Source organism: Phalacrocorax carbo, chromosome 3 (assembly GCF_963921805.1).
Source record: "Phalacrocorax carbo chromosome 3, bPhaCar2.1, whole genome shotgun sequence".
Lineage (NCBI taxonomy): Eukaryota > Metazoa > Chordata > Aves > Suliformes > Phalacrocoracidae > Phalacrocorax > Phalacrocorax carbo.
The window spans coordinates 80,481,609-80,508,102 of record NC_087515.1 but is presented as its reverse complement, the minus strand read 5'-3'; the positions used below and the strand labels follow the sequence as shown (position 1 = coordinate 80,508,102).

Here is a 26,494-nt window from a genome sequence, read left to right as displayed (position 1 = left end):
GAAAAATCACATTAAATACAACGGAGTTTGTAAACTTATATTTTGCTGTATGGAGCAAGAGCTGTGAGAATGCTACAACTTAACCTCTGGCACAAGCCAGTCTTGAGTAATTTCTCAAATATGAGTAGGCATATTATTCAGGCTTCATGGATCAAGGACTTTGAAGTGCACAACCACTACTTACTACATGGGGTGGAAGCAGTTTTATCTCCATCTTAGACATATGTAATAACCACTAAACAACCGGAAATGAGAAGGATATTGTTACCAAGAAAATGAACAATAACTAAGGGAAAAAGCAATCTTACCTGGAGATAAAAAGGAAGTAAACTGATAGAATATTTCGGTGTCCTTCTTTTGGCCACTATATCCCACAATACTGCCAACCTCTAGGGGGAAAGTCTTAAGATGTGCACCAGTAGCTAGATCATGAAGTTGCAGGATATTCTTCACGTCATGCAGATAGCACAAAACCAGGAAGTTGGACCTCACACAAGCAACCCATTCTGCAGTGTGGAAGAGAAAAACAAAGCCACAGAAAATACAGTTTAAAAAATTGTAAGAAAGAAAACAATCACACATAATCTGATTCTAAAATTCTTTAGCGTACCTAAATACATGCACCAAAATTTGACATGCTTTGAATTTAACCCTTAAATCTTTAAAAGTCACCTGCCTTCTGAAACAAAAAAATGAACCCAAAAGTAAAGGCTGACATTCTTTGGAAATGCACTAACCATGCCACTTGAGGCTAATTTATGCAGGCACAGGAATAAAGAATCACTTAACCAAGATGCTTATGCATTTGGGGTGCTTATAGATCAACACTGCTCTTCAACATCACATATTTCAACACAAAACCAAAGTAAAACATAGATCTTTGCCAGCAAAACTTATGGAAATACATGAAAATCTAAACAATTGTTATGATTCAGACTCAAGCTAAACTAATAGGAAGAAAAAGACTGTTCATCTTGTTTTTATTGCTTAAGTGTTCAGGAGGCTATTCTCGTAAGCAAGCTCTACCAGCTGGAAGAAAAGGGCTGTTCTGAGGTGATATCCTCAACACACCATTTTCAGAAAAACCATGTTTATTCAAGAAGCTAGTGTTGTTAAACAGCATTCCTGAGGCTCTAAGATAGTAGGAACAGGACACAGCACAGTGAACTCAATCTGGCAAAAGGACCCCTGAACAAAGTGCTCTGCAGAGGTTCATTTCCTTTACACCTCTCCCAGCAGTCCTGGGCCCCTGTGGAGCTGCCCACCTCGGCTGTGCAGCTGTGCAGGAACGGGAGTTTCTGCTTCACAAAACCTTTCACATTCTCAGTTTGTTCCTCAGAAGAATTAAAGAAAAAACCACCAGAGATATGTGAACTTTTTCATGGAATGCTAATGTTTTTAATCAGACTTTGGAAAATCCAAATCGATTAAAAAAAAAAATTGTCTGGGCTGGTAATTTCTACAAAAATCCCTGCAGTTCTACTTACCATCTCACTTAAATCCCCATCTTTATATCCTGTGAAGTGCAGAAACTCTTCAGGGCTCCAATTTACCCAGAATATATCACATAACATATTCTCTCCTGTGCCACTGCCTTTAGATCTTTAGGGACAAATCTATTTACTCATGCAGACAGGAAAAAGATTGAAACCTCTTCAACTCTCTTAGTATTCCTGTCATTTAAGAAATGGGTTACCCTACTTCACAACAAAAGTATTTCAACTTCTTCTCATTAATTCACAATCAAATAGAAACTAGACAAAATACAAACAAGGTTAAAAGTCAAGAAAAAATATCTGGAAGGAGTGAATGAAGGATATTCTTTTTGTTTGTGAGACTAGGTGAGGTGGTGATTCTTGCCCTCTTCCAACTATGTATGTGCAACTTCTCCCCTGACAAGTCAGACTGGAAACCTAAATCATGGGCAAGGTACCAGCATTAGACAATGCCCTCTCTTTTCTGCTGGAAGCAAAAAACCAAAAAGATGGAGTCAAAGAAACAAGAAAAATCAGGTAGGACTGACTGGGACACGCTGTAATGTAGCACTGTGAGATGGGGAGTTTAAAATACCAACATCAGAGGAAAAAATACATAAAACAAAAGAGAAGTAAGGGAAAATTGACTGAATTTCTGTTTTACGCTATTATACATTGTTCACATTTTAACAGTTCTTTCCAGTTTCCCCAATGCTCTATAAAACCAAATAATTTGAATTCAAAGAGTTGTACTGAAGACAATCTTACAAATACATCTCTGCACATTCAGGTAACAAGCTCTTTCTGAATTGAAGGTCAAAACTCATTATTCTGTAACACTTGGCTTCTTTAACAGTCCCTGCTTCCATATACAGTTCAGGTCTGTCACGACCCCCTAGAGCTCAAAGATCTTCAAATCCTATAGTATAGTATAACACTAATTGAAATTTCAAGCATGAAGCCATGACCTGAAATAATAAGATACAGAACAACATAACACTGTTTATAAATTAGCAATTGATGTGTAATTTTAGCTCTGGAATGACTTAAATTTCTTAAGTGAGGCTGGAGAACAGAATAAACTTTGTAAGTTTAATTGTTGTATGCAATTACATATTTTGAAATATAGAATCATTCTTGTCTATATGAACAAGGAGAATATGCAGTCATTTAAAATATTTATTACATTGTCATTGCACAAACCTGCCAACAACATTCACGTGTATAACTGGTTTATTAACACAAAATATGAATTTAAAAAATAGCACCCCTACAGTAACATGCCGTTTTTCCCTGCAGAATTAGCTGGTCTGCAATAAGTATGAGATCCCATGAACTCCACCTGGTATTCTCAGTAGCATCTGTAAGTAAAATGTCCAGTTTTACTCTAGAAATTTCCTGATGCTTAAAGTTTCACAAAATGGATTATAGACATACTCAGATTAACTTCAAATGTATATAATATGTAGTTTTGCTTCAGCAAAAATACTACTTAAGCAATCTTTATTTTAAAATTAAATTGTCATGACCCTTGATTCCTCACTAATCATTTGATGAAGCATTGGAGTTTAATGGATGCTTTCATTAACAGTCAAGGTACATTACTGCTTCAACTTACATATTATGAAGAGATATTACTCTTTCATTAAAAAGATTCAGTTGCCCAGGGGTAAGGCTGCTGGCTTACATGAGGAGTCCTGCTACTGAAGAACTTGCCTAGGAAGCAGCAACATTAACTCTCCATCATCCCTTTGGTTTACAAATTAGATGCTCTGTGCAAGGTGAAGATAACAGATGAGAAGACAACACAAAATGTCTTTAAAACATTCCATGAGATTTAGGAACACAACTTCTGTGCATAATACCTGTATTATAACTGGGGTTGGTACATTGCTAACTGCCTCCAAAACCTGGAGTAATAGAAACTCAAAGAAATGCAAAAATCAAAACAGACCAAAACACTGAAGCAAAGAAAGAGCAGAAGAAAAAAAAAGACACTGAGAACCAACACCTACATGCATAGCCAGCTAAAACAACGCTGAACTATTAGCAAGAGCTACTTTTTGACTGCAACCTATAAGCCGAGTCTCCCATTGTTACTCACATTCTCAGCACTGAGAACTGCAGATACTGTTGAGTTTGTTGCATTAGCAGCCAGCCTCCCTGGTTTTGCTCATGGTTTGCAGAATGCATCCTGCATGCCTCTCTACTTCCTGGAAGCTTTAAAGATTGTGCCCTTGCAAACTTCACATGTCTAAAAGCTAACCCTGAACACCATTGCTGTAGGCTCCCTTTATAGACAATGGGCAGAAATAAGCACCTTTAGAATGCAGTTCACCCAATTATTTTGGAAAACCTGTTCTGGGATACTGTGAATTGCTTGCTTACTGAGCAAAGTGGTTTTTTAAAATGCTAACCATCTGAGATCTCTCCAATGTATAGGGCCAGTTTATTTTCAGTTAATACCGATGAACAGAACATTTATTCTCAGTTATACCTAAATTTATCAATTTTTCTCCAGCATACTTACAATCCACCTACTTAAAATACTCATCAGGCAAAGTATTTGAGTTCACGTTAAACACATAGAGGTTGCCTTTTCCCACCCTGAGCCTCTTAGCTCAGGCATCACAGAGAGATGGACACACTCGTATGTACTGAAAGCAGGTGTGAAGAATTATCCTTGGTACTGCCCATTTCTCTCTGAAGATGACAATGACCACGTTGATGACTACAATAGGCTACACACAATTCTTCAATAGCTAAATTGGGGATAGAGGAATTATACTTCTTAACAAGGCCTAGAAAACTGGGTTCAACCATCTGTAGGAGAAACGGTCTGCTTCAACCTTTTAGAAATTCATATACTGCTACTTTCCAAAAACTCTTTCATTTTGACAGCTTCATTAGTAGCAAAGGCATGCCACTAACTTGGCCCTTGCAACATTGCTATGAACAACTTTTGAAATAGTTTCAGGAAAAAAAAAGGTTGAATCCTCACACCAAACATCTGTGCCGCTAACCTTAATTACTTGCAGCAGTTCTGACCTTTCATTTCTGCAGCAGTAGCTACAGCATATTAAGTGTCCAACTGTTCAAACATGCTTTGACAGATGCAGGCTGAAATGTTGATGGAGAAGAACATGCTAAGCTACAAGAGCTAGGCTGCTGTAAGTCTTCAGCAGAAACTGCTGAGTTAATTGCTGTACAATGTGCTTCTGCATCCACTCAAAGAATGAATATATTTTAATGGAATGTCAAAGCTTTAGCTGGCAAATAGACCTGGAAGGTCATTTTGCTTTCTCTGGTCATCACAGACTATGACCATAAACTTCACTGTCTCTGCAGATTAACAGGTATCCATGCTGATCTCAATTAAAACGACCCATAACCACCACTCAAGGCTACTTATGGGTAGACTTGCAAGCAAAGCATGAGCGATTTACAGAATAAACCATGAATCATTCTGAAACATGTGAGTAAATGTTGATGACCCCTCACAACACTTGAAAAGGCATATGTCTTCCCTCCGAGACACCATCCTCAGTAACAGCCTTCCATGTTTACGTTAATGGAAAAGCTCCAACCAATTTCAACAAGACAAGGATTTTATACGCCACATCCTCTCAGTATGAGACACACAAATAAGAGATGGTGGGGCGGGGGAGCAAAGCTCTTCTGAAGCTGCAAACATCAGGAGCAACACTTCCTTAAGTAACCTACATGCTTTAGTCATCTGTGACTGACGCAGATTTTCCATGGCAAACAGAGCCACAAAAGCCCTACCAGGGGAGCAGAATAAAACTTTCAGTCAGGGACAGGCATTTGGACCACATCCTTTTCCCATGTCCCCAGTGACTGGGAGACTGTACCTGGCTTGGCCAGATCTCAGGGGGTGCTTTTTGTTGCTGGGAAACACTGGAGCTAAGCCACATCCCAAAGTTGTGTTTGTTTTGGGTTTTTTTTTAAATACATTTCACAGTAGAAGCTTATCAATCTGGTAATTTGCATTGCAGCCAATTTCCTCCTCTCTGCCACACTTCTGCGCTAGCCATCTCCGCTGGGTGCTTCCTCTGGGCTCTACACAGAAGGTCACACAACTGCTCCTCAGAACAACCACACAATCCTTCACATACCCACTTTGCAAGCAAAACTCCCAAGTGTGTAAAGCTATGGGTACTCTGAAAAGACACCACAGGGTAATGGAAAGCACAAGCTTCCCAATGACCAAGATGAACATGAGGGATTGCTCACACCCATGCACATCCTTGTCATTTAGGATCGACAGTTTTGTGGTATGCATTGCAGACCTTCCCTTCTGGTTTCACGACAGTGCCAAGAAGATAACTCCATTTATCTTGCAATGCATTTGATGATTCTGGGTCATTGCTCAGTATATTACCTCCACGCTGTATTTTCTACTGTAAGCTACATTCAAAAGAATGAAACAAAATCTGAAAGAATGCCTGGGACTTTTTTGTTTTTTAACTTAATGCTGTACTTCAGGTGTGGATAGGACAGTGACCCAAAATCTGTATTTAAAGTTTAAATATGTAAAAATGCAGCTAGAAATCTTTGTCACACTGTTGGAGCATAACAACATTTTAGTTGCAGTAACTCCCCTCCTAAAACTCTTAAGCATTTATGACTTAGCGAGCAGGTTAAAGGTATGAAGAAAAATACTATTTTTCACTTGGGAGTGCACATTCTAGCTGAGGGAAGGGAAGCATTTTACATGCACTGAGTTTAGGTGTGGAGATGTGTACAAGGTACAGGAGCACTGCTAACTTTGGCCCTGCTTGTTAAATGGCCCGCTGAGATTCAAGGAATTGTTCAAGATCACTCGCTTCATCTATGACACATTCAGGAACACATGTTATTTCTCAGCTCTCCTTAACTCAGGAGACCTATTCTGTTTTTCTTTTCATTGTCACAACTACAGGGCTGGATATAACTGTTATTCTCAAGTTGCCCATCTCCACCAGTACTGGGCACTTCTGGGTGGGGAGTGTCACAGTTCTCAGAATTAACTATTTCACCTTCTAAAGACAGCAGATTCATCCTATGCCTTAGAACTAGGGTCACAGTGTCTGTAATGATCAGTCCACATTTATGGTTTCATAGCTGCCTTTTAATTAATTCAGCACACCCACTTGCAGCTACATGGTCATTTAAACCACTCTTTCAATGTTAGATGTAAATCTCCCCTCTGGTTCTATTTTAGACTCCTTGAAAATTAAAAGTAACACTTTATAAACAAACTCCAAAGGGAAGGGAAATGAGTCTCATCACACCCCAATATGTTCTGAGGCCCCCCTGAAATTTCATTTTAAAATAGCTGTCATTTATTTCTTCCCCTCAGCTCACAGAGTAGAGATCTAAATTTACCTCAACTCTGTGTGAAATCCCTGCTGAGAGTTGTAAAATGAGGTGTGTGTACAACCTCATTGCAGGAATATGGCTGGTTTTTTCCCTCCTGTATTTCCCAAATTAGCTCATTTATAAGCAGTTCTGAAAACAAAAAGGTCAAAACCAATAAAAAAGTCTATCTTTAAGAATATGTTGGAGAAACCAAATGACATTCACACTGCCTTGTAGGCATATATGTATTTCTTGGTTAGATTATATTAGCTATTACATCTTCCCTAAGAATGCATTATGATGCTTCATGGAATTTCTCTTTTTGCCATTGATGGACACTGGCAGAGCTTCATAATTCTTAATCCTGAATTTATTATTCATAAATAAATCCATTTCTGTGTGTGCATGGAGCAGCTTTTATAAAACTGAATCTAAGTTAATACACAGAAATGAAGGAGGCTATGGCCACCAGGCAGATCACACAAGAGTAGGAGACTCTTGAGCTAAATATCTATATATTCCAGTAAAAAACACTTGTGACCTAGAGCATCACTAACTATAATGTTTATAAAGAAATTCTAATACAGCTAATTACATCTGAGTAAAGAGTCATTACCACACATATGTAAAACTGGACAAGCAGCAATACTCATTCACCCTTTGAATCCCTGCTGTCCTAGCTTTTGCAGAAGGTGTTTCATTACATTGTCATCTCTGGATTACTCAAAATCGAATTCACTTGACTGCAAGGTTTTCAAGACAATGAATTATTAGCCACCTTATGCTATAATTATGCCTTTCTAAACCAAATCTTGGAATAATTGAAACAACATTACATAGAGACTAGCTTGCTTGCTCACTTAACTGAACGAGTGGTGTTTTTGTTTATTCAAGGCTACAACTTCCTGAACAGGATAAAACTCCCTTATCTTGGTGCTGAGGATACAACACTAATTTGCAAGTGTCTGCCACAAAGAAGTAACTGAACAATTCAAACTTACTTTACTGTAGTGCTAAGGTCTACTTATAACTCATCTTCTTATGGAGGCACTTCCATTTGTTAGTTTAATCAATTCCCTTACATACCACTCCAAAAAGTTAGAGAGACAAGTGGACATATGATTGCCTACTCTGACTTCACATTCAAATACAGTAGAAGCTTAACGACACACAACAGACTCCTGAAAGTCATTCTGATGGTTTTATACAACAGATAATGTTTATCTTCAAGTGTTTAAGAGCTGAATGCCTGTTGTGTTTACAATCTGAAGGCCAATGCCCTCAAACCCATTTATCTGAACTTTCTGTTTTCCAAATGCAGTTCTTGTTATGTTTATATAGTCAAGGCTGTCATGTATAATCCATTAGTGTTGCATGCATTAATTTTATTTTTTGCACATGTAGAATGAAAACAAAATGGAGCTGAGGTAAATACTGCAGTGTAGTGAAGAGCTGATGTGTCCTTTGTCTTAGAAGGAATATATAGTCAGTGCTTATACAGCTGCTGGTCAAAGCTCCTTTGGCTGCCTAGACCACGTCTCAGGTAAATTCACATGATAACCACATTTCATGTCAACCCCATATTTCTGTCCCCCTCTGTCTGGACACTTGCCATCTCTAAGTCAATTCTTCAACTTGGTCCCACTTTATAAACTGCTGTTCTTTGCAACTAAAGCGTGGCTTCACAGACTGTCAGCAAATTCAAACGCAATCAGAAATTAGACTTGGAAGCAATTTTTCACTTACACCTATTATTTATTCTCTGCTTAGGACTTGAATCATAGAATGGTTTGGATTGGAAGGGACCTTTGAAGGTCATCTAGTCCAACCCTCCTGCAAGGAGCAGGGACAAGTAAAGGTCAGATAAATCGTAGTTATATTTTGCACTGTATGGAGAACTGGCTACATAAATGTACACAAAACATCTACCAAAAACAGCTCAGAGGAGTTTTTTCTGTATTATCTGAAACTAATTCTAAGTTTTAATGGAATTTTCCCCAAAACGACAGGATTGAATACACCTTTATTTTAATTATATCAAATCCAAAGATTTATGTTTTGAACTTGCTTTTATACTTAGAGAATTCCATGCCCTTCAACTTTCCTGAGGCCTTTTTTCAAGTATTGTCTATTCCTCTTAACCCAGCAACAACAGAAAATCCTGTCCCAAACTCCAACCAACTCTGTTCATAGTGTGCTGCACTACTGCCAGGCTTGCTCTTTCTCTTCTTTCTGCTTACAAAGGCCCTTTTGCTGTCATCCCTGGCTGTCTAGTAAACGTTTACTACACTGACATGAAGCAGGAAAATACTTTCCCTTACTTTCTGCAAACACAGAGCTAAAACAAGGACAGATGAAGCAACTTCACTATGGCCACACAGGATGAGAGAGAAAGAGGTGGCGGGGGGGGGAGCTGGATCTCCCAAGTATCAACAAGTCTTTTAATCACAAATCCTAAACAAAATTTAAACACTGGAAAAGGTAAGAAAGTCATACAAGATCATTCAATAGACTAATTACTGAATTAAAAGCAGAATAGAAAGTCTTTTACTTGACATTAACTCTTACCTAGAACATCTCTTTCATGTTCAGGGACAAGAACTTTCCATTTGGATTCCTCTGGGTCACTGAAGTCAATGTTGATTAACCGGTAATTTGGAGAATGGCGGTTTGTCTTGAAAGTGAACACTGTTCCCTCATTGGTGACATACTCATACTCGGCCTCAAAGTTATCTATCAGCTTCACCCACTGAAGAATTCCTGCAAGATCAAACGTACAATGTAAATTCATCTCCTGAAACAAAACCTCTTAACACCTGAGGGCAAGGTCTTCCTGAGAATTGCTGTAGGCTCCTTCCTGAACAACAGGACTGACCGGAAGAGGCACAGCTATGGAAAGGGCCAGATATATACTAAGAACTTAGAAAGAATTCTCCAGATTAATAGGCTGCCGTAGAAAAAAAGCCAGTTCATAGACATGTTAACATACTGGTTCTGAGAAATTTCTATCAAAATATATGCAGAATAATGACAAAACTATGTCTAGCATTTCACCAGCTTTCTTAAGGGGCTGCTAGAAAACTCAGATGTTTGCTACAGAGGTGCTTCTACCATGCTGATTGCCAAGGAGCCAACGCTGCTGAGCACATCAGGTTCCTGCCAACAGAGCTCACAAGCCCCCACTTCTACAGACTTCTTGAAACAGGGAGTCACAGCTGAGTCAAAAGTCTCTGCACTAAGCTTTCAAGCTCAATTTTATTTTAAATAGCCTTTTAAAAACTACTATTTAATTATAAAATACTATGCTTTTTCTTTTTGCAACAAAAGTTACTTTTTCTTAAAGTGGAAAGTTTTCCGTCCTCCTTAAAAACCCAGAACTTCCCACATAATAGAAATTACGTTATTTGAATGAGTACAATAAACTTCAATATCAGGAATTTCCCTGTAAATTCAGAAACAACATTCCTGAAGTGCTGTTCTGCAGAAGCTTGTCACCACTAAAGGACAACCGTGGACGGTTAACTAAAATGTTAACTTCTGGGTTTGTGAAGAATGAAATTGCCTTTTCCCTATCAACCTTCTGAAGTATCACATTCACTAGCAGGAGTGTACTCCTCAAACATGAAATGCCTCAGTTTACTTACTCTGTACCACAGCTTTAGTATTGACTCAACCTGGAGTTGAGACTGAAAGACTCCACTGCTTTTTTTATTTACATTTTACTGTTTGGCAATCAGTTTAGAGGCTAGTAGAATGAAAAAGCAGAAAAGCTAGAGCAGATACGTAATTGCTTATTATATATACAAGCCAACCTATCAACCAAATTTACTATTATAAGCATCATACATTAGCTATGCTGAAAAATCAGAATCCTTATTGATATGTGAAATTAAAGCTTTTATATCTTAAAATAACATTTGGCACACCCTCTGCCTCTTTCCTAAAACTAAAGGTTGGGTCTTTGCTATAAACAAATAAACTGTGCATTAATCTGTTCATGAAACTCTGTAACATAATGTTTGCATCAATAAAACAGCTCATCAGCTTATTTTATAATATTAAAAGCTGAGCAGAATAATGGAAGTAGATCTTAGCTGAGCTGTAATTACTGTAAGTTTAAAAAAAGAAAAAATAATTGAGGAAGCAGTGAGATGGCTACGATCATTTTAAACCCATTAAATGCAGTAAGAGAGTATAGCCAGGCCTGGTACATTCATAAAGCTCATCTCTCTTAATTGCCATTTTGGTTTAAGGAAAATTTCCCTGTCTCTTCATGCAAAGTGATAGATTAGCCAATTAAATTCTACTTTTCATACTGCTGTAATACAAACTTTCCAGACAATCCAGTCAACTTAGTATCCTGTCTCTGAGTGAACCAACTGCATGTTAAATCTTGATTTTCACTGAGGTCCAAAGTTTTGTCCTTCTCAAGAGATTTCATGCTGAAGAAAAATCCTGCTAAGTCCCTCCAGTTGCTCAGAGTTTTACAGAGAAAACCTGCTTTGATGCTCAGTAAAGCAAGGAAAATCCAACCTACAGTGAACTCTGATATACACCAGTGAAACTGGTTTAAGATCTCAAGTCACATGAACAAGCATTTCAGTAAATAAAAACTTAACTGCAATATAACACCATAACTATAGTGGAACATTTGTTTTTAGTGTGTGAGAGAATTAAACCATCCCACTGAAGAACAGCAAGACTTCATAAAAAGGAGTCCCCAGGCTGTTGAAAAAACACCACTTTTTAAAATAACTGTAGTCTCCATGACTGCAACAGAACTTGGATTCTGTGAAGAGTAAGGACAATAATATGACATTAGGGATTTACATTGCTGCCTTGCAACTCATTCATCCACTCCCAGATGAACAGCAAGTAGAACAGCGAGAGGGTTGATATCCTTCAGGGATACACTAAGTTATTATTACAAAATCAAGAGCATTTGTCTTGTTAAAGTGGATGTTATATAGTCCTTAAATGACAAATATTGCAGATCACAGATGAATTACCTCTAAACCATTGTTTCACTGAAGTGGTTAAATACACTAATATCTAGTCTAAGTTAAGAGGTGGTAACAAGGCAATTACAGGCAGCTGAAAAAGACCATTACATGAGGTATGTTGCTACTGTATAGAGTATGTGCTGCAGTTTTCCACTGAGAGGAAGAAATCCTTTGCAATGAGACATATATCATACATAAGAGGATACATCTTTAAGGCTGGTTGCAGCTGATCCAGTTGTGGCCTGTGACTGAAAAGGATGTTCTAGCATTGCCTTAGATCACGATGCTTAGCCCTCTCCTTTGGGCTAGGAATAACAACTTGGTGACCAGCCCAGCCAGTTCACTGGGCACTAATATGGCTGAAAACTGACTGGGAGGGGAGCCATTTATCCCCAGGTCATATCAGCGGCACCACAAGGAAGGGGTAGGCCCATGCAGCTTACTAGCATGGCACTACCCCCCGCCAAGCACTCTAGCCTTGCTGCGAAGTTGAACTATCTAATCATTGCCATAGAGACGTTTATCCTTCATCACATCCAAGCCTGCTGCTTCTGTTTTGCTCATCTGCCCCAGTAGTGAGCTGGTTTGATGAGTTAAATTACTAAAAAAATTGTGCCACAAAAAGTTTTCTCTTTTGCTGCCTGAACCAGCGCGCTGCTTGGGCAGAGGAGTGCCACTACATATGAGGCAGCCAGGATGCACAAGGCAGCGGCAGACAGAGATGCTGAAAAGAAGCAACAACATTTTTCATTAGCAATGAGCCATAAGATAAGCTTGACTGCAGCAAAACTGCTGCCCCTCCCATTTCTCCCTCTTCCTCCAGCAGTGTGTCTCCACCTTCATGCTTGGTTTGGCATTTGCCTGAGTGAATAGTCCAGCTGATTAAATTAGCTAACCTAGAAGAAAATGTATCTCTCTCTCTCTTACAGGTTTTTTCCTCTGTGACAGATCAGAAAGTGCAATCACCTAACCACAGGGTCAGATGGGTGAAGATGCTGACTGACTCAACAAGAGGGGATAGTGTTAGGTAAGCTAGGAGCATGAGAAGATAGACGGGACATATCTCCTTTCCATGGCAGCAATGGCTTAGTCTGGCTCTGCTTGTCTCATAAAACTGCTCCCTTCAGTACCCGAAAGGCCCAGGGGAATGGACAAGGCAGATTTTTATTAAACACAGCACATTACACCAGGAGGACAGTTTGCTTGAGAACCCAATTTGAAGTGTAAAGCACACCTCGTCAAGGATTCTGTCTTTCTGTAAGCATCAGAAATACACCTACAAGTCTGCCTAGATAGAGACATGCATTTCCAATTCAAACTCCGTGCAAGTAGACTAAGCAGAACTCTTCTTTTTCTTCATGTCTGTCTTTTGTTTACAAGTGTGACTACTGAGTACTATGAAATGTATTTGCATGCAGCTTCCCCTTGGCCTGAATTTAGGATGGATAATTCTGCAGTAATTGGTTAAACATTCAAAAGCATGGTGAACTATGTACTGAGGGCCTCAAGCAGTGCTCACTTCCTTATAGCACGTTCTCTGTACATGTGGAACAGAGCACAGTCTTACAGAAGCTCAATGGGCCAGGCTGAGAGCTGTTATCTAAGCATCAGAAGAGGATGTTCCAGCGATCAGAGGTAAGGAAAAAAGTGGTTTAGCATGCAGGGCAGATATGGGAAAGTGTGCTTGATCATGGAGGACCCACATTATAACTTCTGGAAGAAGAATAAAGATACCTATGCACAATCTAGATGGGGCAACACAATGCCTTCCAAGTAACTTGTTGCAACACTAAGTCACGTGCACCAGTTCCCAAGGGACCTCAGAAAGTCAGTGAAGGTATTAAGAAATACAGAGCCATAGTCAAAAAAGAAGATGCCTTACTTAAGTGTATATAGCTAAGGAAATACAGAGATTAGCTATGTGGTTTCACTAAGACAACAGGCATCTGGAAAAGGGTCTGCAGGGGTGGATGACTGACAGTCTTCTCAGGATCTAGGCAAGATGCAGGAAACAGGTTCAAAATAGACCACAAGTAATGATAAAAGGACTAAAACAGTTTTCATATAAAGTGACCTATGAAAATATCTTATGCCTTACATTAGAGAAAAGATGAATACACAAGAGCGTGGTAAAGTATATAAAACAATGAATGACTAGGAGCTGTCGTACCCAGAGCTGTCAGAGCAAGGAAGCTGGTCCTAGACAGGTCATAGATTACAGCCAGTTCTCCATCACATGACAGAAAACTCATGCGATCAGCACATCCATTCTCACCAAATGGCCTGAGGTACATGCACACATGTCATCACACGACTGGATGCATACTCGCTGGTTACATACCTGACCAAAAGTGAGTGTGCATGGTATCATGTGGCATGCCTGTATGTATCCAGTTAGCAAAACAGGAGAGGGGTTACAAAGTCTCAGAAACAAGGATTGGTCTGTTGGTCCCCAAACAGTTCACACAAACCAGTTACTTCTCAACTCTGAAGCACTCCAGCAAACAGGGCACCAAGGCCCATGAAAGGCCATGACCTAGAGGCAGGTGAAGGATTCTTGCTTCTCAAACCCAGAACAATGGAAAATCATAATCCTACAGAGCTGGCCCTTCTTCTGCAATGTTCACGACAAAACCAACACAGAGTGTACAGACAAATTTTTTAAACAATTTTTTTTGATCCATACAAGATCAAGAAGGAAATTATATCAGTAAGCATCACAGATTAAGCCCTCAGTCTTGTACTGGCCTCTGTACATAGCAAAACATTCATTGGTCTGCTGAGAGCTGTGTGACGAAGCAGGTTTGTAGCTGAACGATGACAACTACAGGAGAAGGAAAAGCTAATTCGACAAACTGATTATAACAGCAAGAATGATCACAGAAAGCCTGTTACCAACCCTCTTTCAGACAAAGGATAGAGTGGCTGATAGTCACTGTTCATCACTTCACAAAATGTTCTCAATACTTCCTTCCACATTTCATGTTTTATGGAAATGCCAAACAAATCATTCATGGCATATAACCTCTTGACTGTGCCAGCTGGAGAGACAGGGCTTAGTTATCAGCTAATGGCAGTTTTTTTGTCTGATTTGTGGAAAAAGTTTTATGGACAAGATAAACACTTTCATTTGGCTTTTCTAATGTACTCTAAGCACTCAAAACTATCAGGTAAAGATATAAGTGTTAAACTCCATCAATTTATATTCCATTCTAACTTGTCAATTATATTTTTTGTAAGACAGTTTTTCTGGAAACAGGGGAGAACACTCAGGAAGTGAATCAAGAGGTTTGGCTCATAAAGACGGGACAGTCTTTCTACCTGAAAGAGTCACGCCAAATTTCACTACGGTACATGTATTGAGCAGGTAAACTTCTACTCCAGGAAAGATAATGATTTTTCATCTTAGATTTTGCTCTGAATTGATTTTCAGGTAGGTACTAGAAGATAAGCACATGTTTATCTCTGAATCATAACTGAAATGTTAAAAAGATTTGAAAATAACAAACCAACCAACCCAACCAGTTATCTTCAGCCTTAACAACTGAGCCTCCAACTTACCTACAGGTACGACTTTCTAAATTGAATGAAGTCTGATAGCTGTTCATCAGTTATTTGGAATTCAGTTTGCCTTTCATCTTAAAGATGATAATTTCTCAATTATTTCAATATGGCAGATTTTTTAAACAGAGTGAAAACACAAATCACAAAAAATGCCTTTAAATCTAGTCTGCTCACAGAAAAGCCTTAAAAACAGTGTAATTTTGGTTTTGGGATTCCATATATATATATAAACATACCACGCAAAACTGTAACTTCAGAGCATATGGGTTTTACATATGTGTTACACTGGAATTATAACACATCCACCTCCTAAACTTGAATGATTCTATGCATTCAGTACTACCAGCATGCGAGACAGAAGAGAGAGAAACATGCTGGTTTAGTTCAATACTTTGCTACTGACAGATTAATCAACACATACATCTATACAACAGCACATCCTAGTAGGATGTAAGAGGACAGTAACTTCACAGCCTTAAAACTTCCAGTTCCAAAAAACTGGACACTGCCAAAAAGCCTTACAAAAGCAGAAGTCACATAGGTACATGCATTATTGAGCACTTTCAACTTATTTACCTACTTTCATTTCCTATGTTTTCCCCATTCATTCAAGAGTTAAAGTACACATTTTACTGAAAATTTTATAAACAGAAATTATTGTCTCTCTGTGTTAGGTCTTAAATCCTGTGAAGATTTAAAAAAAAAATAAATCTTACTTTTAGTTAAATCATCATACTATTTCCTTCTTACCTCACAGTATTTTTAAGGTAAATTTTACAGAGTGTCTGTATCTACTCTTTGAACTCTGGATTTTTTTTCATCTTTATTTCTAGTAGAAAATCAATAGTTGAACTCCACAATTTCAGACTCTGTTAGTGGATTTTTTTTTTCTTTTTTAGTCTCAGGTAAATGGATTAAAATCACTCGTTCTTTCATAATATATGCTTTTTGTATGTTTCCAACTCAAGATAATGCTCTACTCCCCAAATTTTATTTTCATAAAGAATCATCTGCATCCTTTATAAATTCAATTTTCCAGTATTAACTACATAGCCTGTAGTACATTTAAAATGGCTTAAATTTTGTAATACATTGGTAGCCATATATTTATACCTATACATATGTGTACAGACACATATATACATGTCAAGTTTTGAACACCTTTGCTATAGCAGAGAAATATCTCTTGCCCTTGGACCGTCAATCACTGACTGAAAATTTGTTTCACTTGCTAGTGGTAACTGGCAACCTCTTTCCACCTCCACAAACCTTAATCACAGGATACATAAAGCCTTTCAGTACAGGTGAAAAAAACCCAACCAAAATCTCACGATGCAATTTAAACTTTGTCTAGTAGTCACATCTCCTTTTAGTATTCTCCGATTTGTATTTTCTCTTTTCCTTTCTTGGATTTACCCTATAGACTCTAACAGACAATGTTAAACTACTGCATGTCACATGGCCATAACCCCCCAGAAGTACTTATTGAATATATTCTCCCTATATTTCTCATCATATCAGATGGCATCCTGTATCTCACACTGCTGGATAATTAGACACAACAGAATTCAGTATTAGGCTGCTGTCACCTTTCAGAGTACGTTAGAACAATTTGAGTTTTCTTTAGGATAGCTACAGTACACAGCCTTCAAATAGTGTTGTACAGCACCTTCCTTGTGAAATGAGAGCAGGGCAGAGGAATCATGCCTATACACTGATGCACTGTGCCCATTCCTCCAGTCTGCCTCAGTGGCTCTATCCTGAACACAAACATACCCAAGAACCTCACTGCTTAGGAGATTTCTACCAGCTACAACATCTCTAACTGAAATAGTTCTACTTCACCTGCAAACCTCAAGCCAACAGTCCTGAACCACAGGCCACTGAACCAAACCATGCCCAGAACCAGCCATGAACAAAAACCTTGAGACAATGCACTGATGTTAATCTCTTGCTTCCTACTTCCCTCGTCCATAGCTGCATCAACTGTACATCTCCACTTGATTTGCACCTTCCAATTGCTGAAGAATTATCTTCAGAAATGCTCTGAAATTATGAGTCCGCTACCAACTTCTACAGACATTACTCCTTTTGAGACCTCTGACTTTGCTCCGCCAGCAGCTTTCTTCAAAAAGAAGCAACAAACCCCAAAGAACTCACACACCCCCCACACCCCCGCACCAGCCCAACTGCAAAACATAAGAGGCTGACAGATCATGCTTGTGTGTACATGGCAAGCTATTCCTCCCTATGTTTTATTGTCTGTTTTTGGTATTTAGTGAAGAATTATTTAGTCTAATGCTTAACTAATTCAGTAACATACTACACGGACACAGAAGAGTATTTTTAAGGAAAAACACATACTCTGATATTTCCAATCTCAAAAACTTTTTTTTTTACCTCAGACTTTCTGCACTTGTTACCATGGATACCAAAGAAAATTGAACTTATTTTTTAAAATAGTATGAAAAGCTTTAACCCTACTATAAAATTTCACCTAATTTGTCACCAGAGAAGATACCTATGAGGAAAGGAACCTCAAGATGTTTAGGATGACAACAGTTTACATAGTCATCATCCTTTTCTCGTGTCCCAGAATACTAACAAACAAGGTGGTAGTGTATATGCTGACAGAAATTTATGACCTGCAAAAGTAACAATTATGTTGACAGGCAGATGAAGGTTAATCTTTTATTTTCACCACTGCTACTCATACCGGTCATCAGCTCAATTGCACAAGGTTGCACAGTTGAGGGTGCAGTCACTGTATTTTTCATATGTGTCTGAGCTTTCACGCAGAAGCACGTTTTCGTTGCTGAATACTGGCTCACTAAAGCAAGTCAGATTCATCAGACTTTTATTTAACAGACTCCTCAGACTCTGAAAATACAATAAACTCAAAGGCTTCAAATTTCAAGTATCCTCTATAAGAGGAGATTTTGAGAACTGGGCATCTACTCCAGAGTTTGTCACAGTACTAATCCACCAGTTTTTATGTTCAAAAGAAGACAGAAAAATTCATGGTACACAGTGTGCTTGAAATTGGAAAAGACTGTTTCAGTGCCCCAGTGATATGTTCCTAATGTATCCTGGGAAATGAATGGCAAAGCAGAGCCCTTCACTCAGACATCTACTTCCACATCAGAATCTAATTTCTTTTTGAATCATGCAATACTCAGCTTGCTCTCAAGCTCTCACTCTGAGCCAGGCAGCTACGCAAAAGAACTCAGGGGTTTTTTGCCTCTTTCGTCTTCACAGCCACAAATATTTTATTAAGTGTTCCACTCTGGTCTCCAAAGGCAAGAGATATTTTCAAACAATTTGGATTCTCTCTGAAAGTAAGATCCCTTATACTCTTGGACCTGACTTCACTTATGAATGTCTGAGGGAGGGGATACTGGAGAGGAGATACTAAGACGTCCCTGAAAGGAATGCAACTTTGTTGTGCTTGTGCTGAGAGGACTCTCAGTACCACTCACCCTGCAAATGGTGAATGATGGCTACTCAATGATCATGGAAAGTTAATGTGTTTGCAATTTAAAAAATAAATAAATGGAAGGAGGCAATATACATTCCTTTGAGTTAAAAAGTTCAGAAATGTCAAGATACATCAAGGATTAGCCCAGAAGAAAGAAATCAAGCACTTTTATGAACAGAGATTTCTCCATCAGTTTCAAGGCTTCTATTTACTTCCATTTGGATGATCACTCAAAACACAGAATATATATCCTTTGTTTTGAGAGAGTTGTAGCTTATGTCCTCATGCAGCACAACACAGAAAAAGAAAAACAGGAACCAAGGGTGATCTCTCTCTCACACCACACTTTCTCTAATATACACAAAGAAAAGTACAAATACATAATGTAAAAAATAACTTCATTGTGAATACTATTTATAAATGTAATGTCCAGTCAGACAGTAGCAGCATGAAGGTCTCCTTGCTCAAATTAATAGCAAGCTATGTAATTTTACTGCTAATGATTTGCCTCCAATTAAAAAAAAATTACACTGAAAGCAAAACTCCTTGGAATTGCCATTTAAGGGCAATTTTCTTAAAGTAAACACACTATTGTTGAGGGTTCTACAGATTTTCCAAGAGTCAACTGATTTTTTTTCTCCCTATTTGTTAGGGAACTAGGATATAAAGGCCTTATTTCAATATTGATTTTTGAAAGTTGTTTTTTTTTTAAAAAGTTACTTAAATTACAGAAAAGTCTTTCAAGAAGAATACTCTCCCTCTTACCACATTGCACTTTCTAGCTGATGTCTACTGTTTCCTCATTATCCTTTTTCGCTTGTTCATTTTCTTTACAAAGGTTTTGATCCACTTTTTCAGGCTATGCAGCACATACCAACTCATCCTTTTGATGTCACTGTATATAGCACTGTTCATTGCTATTTATTTATTTAAAGAGAGCCTTATAAATTTCAAGACTGAACTAAAATACAAAAGGCCAGATAATTCTATTTTCAACATGAAGCAGACAAACATCACCTGTGTTTTTCTACCTGCCCTCAAGCCACATACATGCTTTCTTCAGTGTGGGGAAAAAAAGAACAACCTTCTAAACAAAGGAAAAAAATACAAATTCTTATGGCTGATGATAACCCTGCTCTTAAATTCCTTCTTGCAACCTGTCTCTGCCAGTCTAGTACAAAGCAGTTCCAGCTGACAATGACTAAGCAACCAGCAAGCTGTGAACTTCAGGTTTTGCTCAATTTATATCGGATCTTTCCAAGGGTGTGGTTCTCAAATATTTCACACTAGCTCCTCTTCCAGTATACATGTCCTGCCACCACCTCCCACCATTCAGGCACAAACTGCCAATCTCCAAGCAGTCCAGTACACAAGCGTAAGATCCCCTACCACTGCCCTCTCTTCCCAAACTCCTTGTACCTCCAACTTTTATAAACCTGTGTTTAGCTTCAGTCAGTACAATCCCTTCTAATCCAACGACCCAGGCTGTGCTTTCCAACTAGCCATCCCTCTCAACTTTTTGCATTCTAGAAGTCACAGCAGCCTTTCACAGTTTCTATGTGCCCAGCAGTTATAATAAGAGCTACCTCTTCTGCAACCCACGCTGCCTTATATCCCCCTCTTTTTTCCCCTCTGTTCTCATGCTTCAGCTCCAACTGGAAGAGGAAAGTGGGGCTCTGCCCAGAACTCTGAATCAGTGACTCATAAATCAGCTCTATGGTGCTCACAAGAGGATCCTGATTTTTTTTATTAGGCTTCCTAGCTGCTACCATAATACAAAACAAAGAAAAAGGTCAATATTAAGAACAACTTCAAGACGACCATTAGGCCATGTCACGTTGGTTTAAGTTCATAGCCACAGCCAGTCAAAGAGCTTTCATTTATTTCTTGCTGCGCGCCAACAGATTAGTGCTAAATCCCCTCTTCCCTGCACCAAACCACACATTCAAAAGAATAAATAGTCAAGGCTGATAATCTAATTGAAAAGAAACAATTTCATTTCTCAAGGGAAAACCAAAATTATTACCAGGCACAGAAACAGTAAGAGACATGCTACAGAAAAAGCACTTTTCTTTTTTTGTTGGTTTTGGGTGGTTTTGAGTTTGGGTTTTGGTTTTTTTTGTAAGATATATTAGCAAACCTTGTTATACACAATTGCTTGATTACTGTGTATCCAGCTGTTTGGCTAATATGAGGCATTTTTAGGTATACCAAGAAAAAGAATTAAGCAAAGCGATTACTGAGAGAAGTTTTCTTGTTTGACTAGTTCAACATACAAGCAACCTTGAGTGCTGTCTGTATTCTGGAAGACAAGTTTGATAAAATAGCTACTAAAAAAATTGTGCCTTACAATGCCAGTTACCGGGAAAATGTGTGGTTTTGTTTGTTAAAGAAATACTTAGGATTAGATCACTTTAAAATGTTTGTTTTAAGAGCCAAGGCTTGAAAATCCTACTTGCAGTTTAGCAAGACAAGTAGGGAAATCTGGAGTCTTGAATGACGAATAACCTTCTGGACACAAACCCACAGCGCTGTCCTCCCTGACACAATGTACAGCTGTTACACCTCTGCTACTGAAATTTCATAAAGCAAAATTAAACTGTATTAGTTGGTTCAGTGGCTGACAAAGAGTGGTGAAATCCTGACAAGAATCCCATCATTTTAATTTTCCCTAATCTTTCTAAACCCTACCCCATAAGCAACTAAAGAGGCAAGCAGGAAGGGAAAAGTCCCCAGATCCACAGCTACTTGGAGTATAGCAAAAGCTTAAAGAACAGCCCAGCTGTCTTCTCCCAGTATTTATTGTCAATTATGACCTCAGGTATCTAGTTTTGAGGAATGGAGTATTTGCAAAACACTTCGATACAAGATAATAAAAGCGTTTTGGTTTGTTGGTTTTTTTTCGAAAAAAGTGTATTTGGTTAAGTTAGTGGTAAACATAAAATTCCAGTTGGTAAACCTGGTCATTCTAACACAGTGAGCTGTATGCTGAAAATTAAGCCTCAAACTGGGTAATCCCAGTGTGATTCACAAGATGCATGTAGTAGTAGGGGAGTAGGGGAAATAATATCCACCAAACCTCTTATCTTTTCAGACTAATTTAAAATTCTCAAAAAAAGTGCTATGTATTCATTGTAAGTTACTTATCACAGTGATCTTCTGTTCTGAAAAGGAGCATTCCTGGCACAAATAGCTCAGTGACCCACTTAAAGACCTAGCAAACAACCTGAGTATTTGAAGAGGAAAATGACTCAATCTGTATACAGTGTAAAGGTTGTGAAGGGGGGAAGGGAAGCAAGAACATTTTAGCTACCCTGGGAAGCAGAAAAGATGCTCAGATGCACCCTGTAATGTTCATGGAAAGAAACAGAAACACTGCTGCGTAGCTTATCTTCCAGGGAAAACAAACTGACAGGGATTATTACAGAAGATTGCACTGCAAATTCAATTAACCTATAGCTGTTGACAAAATATCATGACTAATTGCATATGCTAAAGGGGAAAGGGCTATCTGACACACAAAGTTTGAAGCATAGAAATAAGCAAGTCAAATCCTTTAAATTCCTTAAACATTTAGAAATAGTCTACTCCCATTTATTAGGTGTGATCTCCACTCAGAGGCAAGATCATTTTCTGCCCAAGACAGGGCAAGTTAGCTTCCACTGGTTCACAGCAACTGAAACATATGAAGAATCAATGAATGTACAAGACACAACTGCCCTCAGTACAGCAGAACTAATAAAATGTCATGCTTTCACAGAGTCTTTAATGACATCATTATCTCCTCACTTATAATTTAAAGGGAGTACATGAAAAGAGAAGCCACAACTCATGCTGTGCAGAAAGTTAATGAAATGCATTAACTCAATATTACTAAAGCAATAATGAAGTGGCAAATAATGGGCAAACCATATTTCATAAAAAGGTAACTTGTGAGAAAGTTAAGGCAAAGGTTCCCTCTATATCAAAGCAATTCACTTTGGATTGTTTGACACCTAGAATACTGTACTGAAATGCACAGAAATGACAGAGGTCCCAGCAGATGAATTCCACAAGGAACATGTTTTCCCCAAGTACTTAAAATGTCACTTTTTAGATTCTGATTTGATTAAAATATAGTATCTGCGCTAAAAAGCTCAGCCCAAGGCAAAGTACGACTGACAGCATCCACAGTCAAAGCAAAGACCCAGTATGTGTTCTCCATGCTATGCCATTATGGAAGAACATCACTTCCTTGCATATTTTGTGATATCTCAGAGAGGTAGCTACCTATTGAACATGGAGTGCTTACATCCCATGTAGTTTCAGTCTTGTCCCTCTCACCTCAACACTGCCTATTTCCTAATTTCAGTAGCTGAGTAGGCAGGTTATCATGCATCCTTTTCTGTGGTCCCTGTCTCTGTTTGACTTTTATAGAATGGAAAAGTAGCTCAGGACTGCAGGTTCCATGGGGTAGCAAAGAATCTGAAAGATAAATATTGAAATATTTCAGTGTTGTTATGCCCAGATCATGTTATAGGTCTATCCAATATGGGACAAAACATGGAATTATACATTATGTTCCTTATTTGTAAGGCCCAGTACAGTAATCTTTCTTCACTAGCAAGATGACTGAAGGTGACTTCCATTTTGGAAAATAGAAGCATCATGTTCTGTGGAAAAAAAGGAAATTATTTAAAACAACAAAGACAACTAAAGGGAAGTGAGCTAAAACGTAAGCAAGGCACCTCAAAACAACATGGCATTTTGATTTAGCATCACTGCCTGCCAGACTATTAGTCAAAAAGCAAGACCAGTGGGTTAAGAAAAGATTAAAGGAGATGCAAAAAACCTCAACACCATCTGGGATTCTTCTGCTCTGGAAAGTAAGGCATTATTCCTTATAGATTTTTAGTAAAAAGGGCTGAACTTTTTATTTAATTCTGTTCTGGTTCTTGCTGATTCTTGTGGGACAATCTGGACCTTCCCTTTCAGCCTTTAAGATGGAAAAACTACAGATTTACTTATTTATTTGTATTGTCTAGATACCCAATAAAAACAGGATAGGCATGTAATTGAGCATAAAAATGAAGAAAGTTCACAATTTAAGGAGGCAAAAAAGGTTTTACAGCTTTGTTATTTCAATTGGATATGTTTATCCTATTGCTTTAATCTTTTCAAAACAGCCAGAAACTAACGTATTTAATTTGAAATTAAAAAGGAGATCTTCTTCCTGTTATAAAACCATGCTAAATTTAAATAAAAGTAAAAAGGAAAGACTACGCTTTCCTTCCGTCTGCTGGGGAAGACATATCTGAACTCGTGTAAGCCTGTTATAGGATATATTGTGTTGCTCAATAATCCCCACAGTAGCTGACTCATCCCTGAATTCACAGTCATCTTTTGAGTTTTGTCAGGCAGATATTTGATAAGTGTTTTTCATTTCCACACATGAAACACACTGTTTCATTTTGCATTCCTGTTTCTTCTTTCTTTTCCCAAGATGGATCCCTCTTCCCTGCCCCCACCCTGTCCCTCCACTCTATCCTGCAAATTTAAGCAAAATAATTCAACCAGATACTGTGGTGTTTTGAAGGAAAAGATTTACTTTTAGGTCTTTCAGACCAACAAAATAAAACTTTCCTCTGAGTAAGCAGGTCTCTTAACACCTAGGTAAAAAAAATTTTTAAAAAAATTGTACCATGTTTCTAATATACAGTTAGAAACAAATCCCACAAATGAGCTAGTCAACCTTAGTTCTAAGAACCCTAAGTACAGCGTATTTACTCTGCTGCAATGAGAAACTGCAATGTAGCTTTCTAACCTATGACTTCACAATATAAATAAATTCAGAACTATGGGAAATCAGTTTATATCAGACTTGAAATACTCCACAAGTTTATAACCCTCCCTCCTATATGCCCATTTGTGTGACAGCCTGAAGTCTGAATTAGACTAGCTCAGCTAGAACAAACAAATCTGCAAAGATGAATATAATAATGAAAAACTATATAATAATCTCTGTTCATGACAGAGAAGACAAAGTTGTATATGCTTATATGAAATCTGCCACCTCCCAGCCTCTAAGTATATCCAGTATAATATTGCCAGATTGCAGGGAATTTTCCAAATTTTTTTTTCTTAAGGCCTCCTTAAAATGAGAAAAATTATAAAAGCAATTACTATTTCTAAATAAGCTGTAAAGCACACTATCAAAGGGATCCAAACTATGAATGATTTCACGGAAACATAAATGTCTTTCACTTAATTCAAGGCCCTCAACCTAGAAACTAGAACATTACTATTCACTATGAGAAGAGCTAGCAACATGTAACGTGCCTATAAAACATCTGGGATAGGAACAGTTTATTACCCTGATCCCTCTGTAGTTAAGGGAAGCCCTACCTTTTGTTTTGCCCCATCTAGACAAGAGGAGTCAGATCTGCCTGTTCATCCTTGCAGCAACAGCCAGGATGCTACAGTAGAGCAACATACTCGGCACACTGATCATGTGAGCTTGTACAGTGGTAGATTAACTTTAGTCCTTAAGTATATGCACATGTACTTATTTTGTCCCGCTGCTCGAACAGTATTTCTGTTCTGATGCATCTCAATGAAATTTAAGAGGATAAAGGAGACTCCTGTAATGAGTGAATTTTGCCTCTGTCCTTTAAAGGACAGGTCCAAACACTGGAAGTGTCATAGGATGGCAGGGATCTATTACAGAAGGGGAAAAAAAGGAGGGGTGAGAATTACTAAAAGACCATTTATAATACCAGAAAACCAGTCATGCCCCTTCAATTTTGAGGTGCTTCCTATACATTGGGTCCTTCCCCTTAATTACCAGCTCTGTTATTTTTTCTTTCCCCATTACAAAATCATAGTCCTATCTCTGGCATATTTGATGAAAGCATTCTCTGGTCAATCATCTTCAACAATCTAGTAGCCAGTTAACTGAATATCACTGTAACATGGTGTTAAAAAACAAAATAAATAAAAAGACAATGGTCATCTTGTCAGCTTTCAGTTGCAAGTTCAGACTATTTGTACGTGTCTTTCCTCAGCAAGCATCTCCAGGTTGTAAAGGCATTTTGACTGAAATAATCAAAGCCTCTCCTCTTTCTAATTTAATGTTATTTCACCTCTTCTTAAAGGTCACTAAATTGGAGTTTCACTGTCAAAGCACTCTGTCCTTAAAACATACAAGAAGCATCTATATCAGCTGTGTTAGACCTAGGCTACCTATAATATCCTACCATTTCCTCTAATTTTTCAATTTCCCTCATTCCCTCTTTGCCCATCAGTACAATTTCTGAAATAACTAATACTCACTTAAATAGTCTTGCAACTAGTTCTATTTTTTGAGATCTTCTTTCACTAACACCTGTGTCTTAATCAGGTAATTTTCTTTCTCACCTCAGCTTTGTAATTTTTTCAAATGCCAAGGGGGAGGAATGTTCCTGTTTTAATTTTTTTTAAGTGGCTTTCATTTTTGTGGTCTTTCCCTTTTTCCCTCCCTTTAATTTTAGCAGCATGTGAGCTACCAGCCATGGGCACCCTTTGCAATCAGCAGGGGTCCAGACCTGTCCAGAGGGCTACTTGTATTCCACATGGACTGAATCATCCTGAGGACT

General features: G+C 38.2%; 1 protein-coding gene across 1 annotated transcript in view; it reads right to left on the bottom strand.

Moving 5' to 3' along the window:
- PREP (prolyl endopeptidase) overlaps positions 1-26,494 on the bottom strand; it is a 106,983-nt gene that overhangs the window by 43,870 nt on the left and 36,619 nt on the right. The window contains exons 8-9 of the mRNA XM_064447535.1: positions 9,405-9,596; positions 309-506 (exon numbers count right to left, since the gene is read on the bottom strand). Of these exons, the coding sequence (XP_064303605.1) occupies positions 309-506; positions 9,405-9,596 (390 nt within the window). The remainder of the gene's footprint in view (positions 1-308; positions 507-9,404; positions 9,597-26,494) is intronic.